The 8,622-nt window shown below is 40.4% G+C and overlaps 1 protein-coding gene across 2 annotated transcripts in view; it reads left to right on the top strand.

Annotated features, from left to right (window-relative positions):
• The first annotated feature begins 1,349 nt into the window (after window positions 1-1,349).
• LOC146317708 (adenylate cyclase type 1-like) overlaps window positions 1,350-8,622 on the top strand; it is a 55,320-nt gene continuing 48,047 nt past the window's right edge. For both annotated transcript variants that reach the window (XM_084732745.1, XM_084732744.1), the window contains exon 1: window positions 1,350-2,267. In XM_084732745.1, coding sequence (XP_084588871.1) covers window positions 1,659-2,267 — 609 coding nt within the window. In that variant the 5' untranslated portion in view covers window positions 1,350-1,658. The remainder of the gene's footprint in view (window positions 2,268-8,622) is intronic.

Below are 8,622 nucleotides of genomic sequence, written 5' to 3'. Positions count from 1 at the left end.
CAGGTCATGTTTCAGATTAGATTTGCTGTAATTTAGGAAGGGAGAGACATGTTAACATTTAGAAAAGACGATGGTAACTGAGGAAATTTGGGCAAACATTTACAGCAGAATGCATGAGAGGTTCAGTACCGGGCTCAGTACCAGCAATAATAAAATAATTAAGCATGTAATATCACAGGAGATAGCATTGCAATCCAGTACAGTTTGTTTTGTTGTTTTACAGTTGTTTAACCCTTTTTGTATTGTGATATTGCAATGTATTGTTAGATCCCTATAACTGCTTAATCAGTCTACCACTAATCTTAAATGTCTGGTGAACGATCTCATTTGAAAAGCTGGGACCAGATAATATCCACAATCTTTTCTTGGTAAAAGATCAATCAATTGTCAAAATTGATGCAGATTTTCCATCACTCAGTTAATTTGATCAACTAACCGTCTCAGCTCTAAAACAACATCAACTCACTTGAGCATTTTGTACTCGGTGAAACTATTACAGCATGTTCAAATGTCTCATTTCCCTCATAAAACACTCACTTTGATGCTTCATCATGACCAGACTGCTCTTTTTTATGAAGTGCTGCTTCTTTCTTTGTCTCTGAATTTGGTCTGCTGCCAAATACTTTACTTCTCTGTTTCCATTTCCACATCCATTCCTCTCTGTGTCTCTTTGTTTACCTGTCACACTGTATACACAGTCATTCAGCAGCTGAGTTAGATCAGTGAAAGCCAGAATACTAACAGCTGAGAGAGTGAGACGGAGCTATGGGAGGGGAACAGAAGGCATGTTAGTGTCCTGGTGGCATGGTAGAGTGCTGGACTTTGGCATCCATCTGTCACTTTCTTACACCCTCCCTGGCACTGACGGGTCATGGCAACAACAGACAGCCTGTGTGACGGATGACTAATCTTCCCCTGGTAATGAATGAGACACCACCCCCTGAATGCCAAGAGGGTGCAGCTGATGGTGAGGGTGGCTGCAGAAAATCATGTGATGAATGGGTATGCAAGCATGATATCCCATGTGTGTGCCAGTATAGCTGCCAGATTAGTGAGAATTTCATGAATCACGGTCTGAAAACATTGATGCACAGTGCATCTATTAATTCTGCCTCTCTTCTGTGTCAATGCAGGTGAAGGAGGCAGGAAAAGGGGAGGAAAAATTTGATTTTGCAGGCTGTGATGATGGAAACATGTCATGTGTAGGTGTGGATGATGTATGCACTGTTCCGCTCTGCAGCCGCGCCAGTCAAATCGTCTTGACTGTGCGTTGAGTAGCTGAGACCTGTCTTATCTTCACCTCATAATGCGCAGGCGTGATCCTATCTGAGCCCAGCAAAAAAAAAAAAAAGCTTTTACCATCTGAACTAGACGTCGTGCGCGCTGCTGCTCCTCGTGTGGCGCTCAAACGAAAAGATCTGAGAGGTATTTTTGCAGATCGCATGCAAATACAGCCAGAATATGCGGGTTTCTGTGACAGCTGATGTCTCCGAGCAGCACAATCCAACCTGTGGATAGTGTGGAGCGCGTCTGTGGCCACCGGCCAGTCTAAAAGGCGATCTATCCGGGACCCTCCAGCCTGCTCCTTGTGCGCGTCTTTTCCCCGTTTTGGCTCCGCGGATCCGGCGTTCCCTCAGCTGTGAGCAGGTATTCAGTTTATGAATGGCACTGACATGGAGGAAATACCGTTTCAGAAAGTCAAAACCAGGCGGAAGAGAAGTCACTGTCCACCGGGTGTCCCCTTGACCACCATCGTGTGCGAGGACGAGTTCGACTGCAAGGAGCTGGAGTCCCTCTTCCAGAACTACAACCTGAAGCTGGAGCAGACGTCCACCCTCAAAGCCCTGGCCGTGCTCATCTTCATGTCCTCGACGCTGGCCGTGGTGGAGTTGCTGTCCGGCCCCAGCCTCACCATCACCAAGGGGTCCCATCCGGTCCACTGTGTCATCTTCGTGTCCCTCTTCATCGTAACTAATGTCAAGTACCTGCAAGTGACTCAGCTCCAACAGATCGTCAACCTGACGCTGCTCTTCGGCTTCACCTTCTCCTTCCTCTGCTGTCCCTTCTCGCTGGGCGCCATGGGCATGGAGCCGCCGACGTCCCCGGAGCAGGGCATGTGGCAGCTCATCCTCGTCACCTTCGTCGCCTATGCGCTCCTGCCCGTGCGGACGCTCTTGGCTGTCGTGTTGGGAATAATGGTCTCCATCTCGCATTTGATAGTGACCGCCACTTCTGTCACAGTGAAAACACAGAAACTGTGGAGGACGGTACGTGCATGCCTATTAAGTGGTTTTTAAATCATTAATAGGCCTATAATGAGCAGGATTTTAGCTTCATCTACATGTACATACAGTGTAATAAGATATAACGTAGGTCCATGCAGTTTAGAATTGACTTCAGCACCAAGGACAGCTCCCTGCATGGGGTTAGACTTGATGGGATTTGCTCAGGCTTTGATCAAATTGTACAAAAGTATGATTCTTCCTGTTTTGGTTACAAAAAACGAGGCTATCCCATGCCAACCATACAGAAAAAAATATAGATAGTTCTTCCTAAAATCAAAAATACATGTTTCCTTTTGTAGTGGTACTTGTCCATCTAGGTTCAACAAAAATATAAAGTCAACATTTTTGTTTTTGCTCCCATTTTTCACCACTTGAAGTATGTAATCTAAAATGATCTCTTTTCTGTGCACACACAAGCTTTATTTCGAATTTTGTTGACAAATTTGTTAAATTCAGTGTAAGTGAGCACTTCTCTTTTCCTAAAATAATCCATCCACCTGACAGGTGTGGACAAGTGGCAGAGCAGGGCAGGTCATGACTTTGGCCTCCTGGGAAGAAAGTGGTATCTGTAGTTCTATGTGAAATAGCTAGAGCTACAACGAGCAATCAATTATGAATGGATTATTAAATTATTCACCAACTATTTTGATAATTTATTAATTGGTATAAGTATTTTTAAAGAGTCCTGCCTCTTAAATGTAAAAAAAAAATCTGTTTTCTAAACTTCTTTATGAAAGTAAACTGAATATCTTTGGACTGTTGGCAAAACAAAACATTTTAGGACATCATATTGGGCACTAAAAATTTCATAGACCAAGCAACTAATCAATCAGTTGAGAAAATAATCGACAGATCAACAATGCAAATGATCATTAGTTGCAGCTCTAGAAATAGACATAGTTCAGGGACTAAAAAATGTCTTCTTTCAAGATAAAAATGCACATTTTAGAGTGGTGTTTTATTGTGACAGGTTCAAGGCACACCTGTGCATTAATCACACTGTTTAATCAACATCTCTATACGTCACACCTGTCAGCTGGATGGATTATCTTTGGTAAAGAAAAGCTCACTAATATGGATTTAAACAACAAAATTTGTGTGTTGTTTTTTTTTAACTTCAACTCATGAAAATTGGAGCAAAACCAAAAGTGTTATAGATAGATATATATCCCTTCAGGCCAGAAGGAAAATATGTATTTTTGATTTTGTTGTGAACTGTCCCTTGAGCTGCAGATTTCTGGAGATATCAGCTGTAGAAACATCTACTTTCTTTTGTTTATCATGGAACTAGATGACACTTGGCTTGTGGGGAAGAAAGCAGCAAAAAGTAAATTTGAAAAACTCAATAACATAACAACGTGTCTTCTCAGAAATCCTAACCTGGTTACTCAAGATAATTTTAATCTTTATAGCATAGAAAGAAAATAGTTCCTACATGAAACTACATGATTTCTGGAAAGATTTCTTGAATATACTGGAACTAGATGGCACTCGGCTTGTGGTGCTCAAAGCTCAAAAAATATGTTAGATTAACTCAACAGTAATGTCTCTTTCTAGATATCTTGTCTTTTTATGTTGGAACTACTTTGGAGGATTGGAGGTTCTTTGAGCACCACATGGCTGAGTGCCATTTAGTTCCGCAATATTCAAGAGAAAAACTGCAACTCACACAAAATCAGTCTAGATGGTTAAATTGCACTACTACTAACAGGCAAGATTAACTGACTACAACCTAAAGGTATTCTGTAGGTATTCCATTTTTGCTTGATGAATGATTTAGACTAAGAATTTACTGTTAAAATCAGTGCAGATTAATTGTCAGAGGCTGATTCAAAAATCTGCATTTGTGATTTGCGTGAACTTAGTGCACAGTTTAGTTTTCTATGAGAGAGACTGCAACCAGGTGGTCAGGTCATGTCTAGAAGGGAACCCAAAAGTTAAGAAACTTGATGAACTATGATTTGTATGCACTGTTTCTTTATTGTGAATGTTGTACAAACTAATGATGTGTTATAATTTAGTAATGGTTTAGGGACATAAATTCATCTTTCTGAGTTAAAATGATCACTTTCTCAGGTTACCTTCTAGACACAACCAAGCAGCTACCATTGTGGTTCAGGTTTCCAACAGAGCCTCCCAAAACTTAGATCAAACTGTAAAACTAGACAGTGTTGATCAAACATGGATCCATATTCTGTTACGTTGCCTATTTCTTGCTTAAATGTTCTCAAAACTACATTTTGGTGTACTGTTAAGTTGCAGTTGCAGAAGTATTGCAACGAGGCAAGCCGCCATTATTCCCTGTTGAACGGAAAGCCAGACTTTGCCCAGGTTACAGTACGTCATCCACAAACTCCACACTCTCATCAGTTCTGTGCCTGCTCTGAGAGCAAAAAAAACAAGATGGCAACCCTCATAATGCCAAACTTGAGGCAACAAACCCATGGGTGACACCTCATTGGTCATTCTCCACAAAAAAACTACTATTTAGGGAGCATGGAAACATGATCTGTTGCTTGGTAGTTCTGTGCAAAACCATTCTCAGTGTTGCACAAGTACTAGGTGCAGGAACAACTATGTGAGGCAATAGTGAACAACTGTATTGTCCATATTTGGTGATGCATACCTGTAGGCTCCCAGAAAGAAGATAAACAAAAAAAAAAATGACTGAGTGATGCTGTCTGTATGCTCATGGCTGTTTCCCTGGGGATATGATTCAGCCCCAAAGGAGCTGGCTGGGAATGACGAACCAGAGTGACATCCTGCTAGCACCAGAAGTAGGGCAAACAGAGGGGCACACACACCCACACACACTTTCACCACACTATATGCTTCAGTTATGAAAAAGAGGGCAAAGTCATGCATGCCATTCCCTGAGCTGAAATAGAAATTGGTACACCACTCTCTGTACATTTATATCTTTGCACCTTCTTCTGTCACAATGAAACACACAATCACACACACACACACACACACACACACACTCTCTCTCTCACACACACTCGCTCACATTTCTGACTGTCATCAGGTGTGAGGAAAGAAGATATGTCACATCAGTCAAACCCTCCAGGGGTAATGGAACATTTCTGCCTCCATGTGTGCAGCATATGACTTGAAGATTGTGCATTTCTTAGGGAGCAAAATTGGGACGCGATCAGTTCATCACGCCCTCGGATGATGACAGCGTATTCACTGGGGAGATTGTTTTCCTGTATGTAGGCTATGAGATACCTGCATAGCCATGTGAAGGACAGTGTTAGCTGGACTACCAGAGATAGCTAATCCATTAAGCTTAGAGATGAGCTGTGTGGCATGACCCCGCACAGCCCCGGCTTGCACCAACCACCCACCTAGGTCCCAGGCACTCAGCCTACAGGGCTGTCTGCTTTCATGCCTCCATCTACCTGAAATATCTTATTATTGGAGCGAGTGTTGTGGAGAATATAACTTGAAAGATTATTTCAAGATCCCCGCTGTTCAGCTTTGAGTGTTGTTGCCATACTGTCAAGAATATAGAGTCCATTCCTTTTAGTGCAACCTTTTATTGATACGTTGAATAGTTTGGAGTTGTGAGGCATCAGTTTACAACCTTGCATTTCTAGATAATAACTATTCTATCAGATCCCAATCTAAAGCACATTCATGCTACAGAACTATAATAACTGCTATAAACAATATAACCAGATGCAGGGAGTCTTGTATTTTGGTCCCAATTGACACTGAGTACATATTATGCATATTCAATTTATTTAACTTTATTTTTAAAGTGGTGTTTTACCTACAGTAGAGGGGGGTCAGCACACCACCAGTTTGAAGAAGCAGCATAATTACCAGTGTAAGATGCTAACCATTGTACTGCTGTCTGACAGAATCAGCAGCAAAACATATTTTAGAATATTTTCACCACTTTACTCTGCTGTCACACAGCCTTTTCCATAGGAAAACTGCCATTGTATAAGCTAAATATTACTCTCTCTAAAGCGACCAGACTCCATTGACAAAACTGTGCAGGTCTACTAATGCCTCAGCCAGTTAGTTGGTATGTGTGATTGTGTGACTTGTGTGAAGTTTTAAAGGGTTAGTTCGGCATCAGTGGACCAAAAGAAACTAACTAATTGGGGCAGTGGTAGACCCTGTGAACTCCCATGTTCTGCCAGGTAAAATTACTGGTTCTGCCAATGGAGTCTGGTCCACCTAAAAAAATCTATATAATTTATATTTAGCTATATATTTATTTAGAATATTTTCATCACTTTACCTTGCCATCAAACAGCCTTTTCCGACCAGACACCACCATTATATAAGCCAAATATCGCTCTCTTCAAACCACCCAAACTCCACTGGCAAAAACAGTGATTTTATCTTGCACAACATGTGAGTTGCTGGTACACTGAATCCAAGCTAGACCTTTAAATGGGGCAGCAGTAGATCAGCACCTCCCCTCTTCTGTGGAGTAAAATGATTATTTTTGCTGTTGAAGTCTGTTGGCCCACTGAAAAAAAAGCTGTGAGACTGAAAGGTAAAGGTAAAGCTGTGAAAATATTCTAAATATAGCATAAACCTAAATTAATATATATTTTTTTGTTGTTGTTGTTGTTCCTCTCTTTAGGTGGCTAAAATATATTTTGCTGCTGACTCTGTCCACAGCAGTATATAGTTTAACTTCCTACACAGGTACTTGGAGTGTGTTGACCAACATCTACTGTAGATAACAGGGTTACAACTAATGATTATTTTCAAGCCCAAAATGACATCCTCAAGTGAGTTGTTTTATCAGTCCAAAGATAATCAGTTTACTGTCAGAAGAAAAGAAGAAAACAGAAAATATTCATATTTAAGAAGCTGGAATCAGAGATTTTGCATTTTTTTTCTTAAAAAATGACTTAAACCAGTTAATCAGTTATCAAAATAATTAATTGCTGCAGCTCTAGTAGGTAATACACTGACCATACCTCATAAAACCCCACTTCAAATAACCCAACTATCCCTTTAAATGAAAACCCTGTGTTTTCAAATGTCAAGTATACATTCACCACCTTAAAACACATCAAAAACAGTTATTTACAGAACAAAACTCATTTGAAAGGTTGTAATTTCCTAAACTGCCTCAAACTAGGGAGCTATAACTTGAGTGAGTGCAGCACAATAAGGTCAAGTATTACCATCTGAAGGCGTATCGGGGTTATCACCACAGATAAGTGGAGGAGTGAGTGTTTTACACCACTCAACTCAGATGTCCACATTTACTTACTTGAGGCTGGAAAGTAACTTGAGCATCGTTTGAACATGTTGATGCTCGCCAGCGCTGCTGCCAAGCACAAAGACAGACTGCTGCTGCCAAAAACAGTCTTTTCAAGGCAATCCATTATTCATTGGAATGGGAAACATGCCTGTCCGCGGCAGTGGAAGTTTGTTAAATTTCAGAAGTTGTGTGTATATCATAGGAGGCTTTGACAGTGTATTTATGAGGCTCATTGAAACATAAATGCCCTGAAATGACACCATTTTTTTTTTTTTTTTTTACAAGAAAAGTGTAATGTAATTTGTAATAGTTTTTCTAGAGGTCGAATACGCTCCATCGTTGACTCCAGGATTAGAAAACACTCAAGATGAACGACCTGAGATATGAGGAAAATGAATTACTCTATTCTAACAAATATATAATTACTGCCCAGGGCGACAGCGTGCCAGCGTACGCTCTAGAGGTGAATATAGGACATTACTTGGATTGTATACAAAGTCATAGCCAGCCGACCTCAGTCAAGTAGAAAAAAAAACCACTCTTTTCTTTTGTGTCCTGCACAAGGTTGAAGCAGTCATGCTGCTGTGCATCTGCTGTGATGGATGAACAGGAGCATGAACTCGCAAACGTTTTAATGTCACAGACCCCAAAATAGAGAAACATTAGGCCCCGCCACCCTCTCACCCATCTCTCACGTAGGAGGACGTTTGATGTTCTTGATTTAGTTTCAGATCATAAACAAGGGAATCAAAGTGGTAAAAGTAAAGTCTGTGATTAGAATAGTTATACATAGCTCTATACAGTGTATACTCCAAATGTAAGAGTTATTAATGGGATTGTTTAAAGGGAATTTATTGAATTTAGTTCAATTAAGTACAACTTAATTTATACTAGGGCTGCGACTACCAATTATATTCATTGTTGATTAATGTGTTGATTACTTTCTTGATTGATCAAATAGCTGTTTGGTTTATAAAATTTTGGAAAATGGTGAAAAATGTTGATCAGTGCAAGGATATATATTGATATTTCAAGGTTCAAGATCATTTTTGGTGGCTCAAATGTGAACTTATTTAAAAACAATTAAGAAACAGC

The sequence above is a fragment of the Lutjanus erythropterus genome, chromosome 12, assembly GCF_056507025.1.
Source record: "Lutjanus erythropterus isolate fLutEry1 chromosome 12, fLutEry1.hap2, whole genome shotgun sequence".
Taxonomy (NCBI): Eukaryota; Metazoa; Chordata; class Actinopteri; order Lutjaniformes; family Lutjanidae; genus Lutjanus; species Lutjanus erythropterus.
Note: the sequence above shows the minus strand (reverse complement) of the source record. Positions and strands in the feature narration are given on the sequence as shown.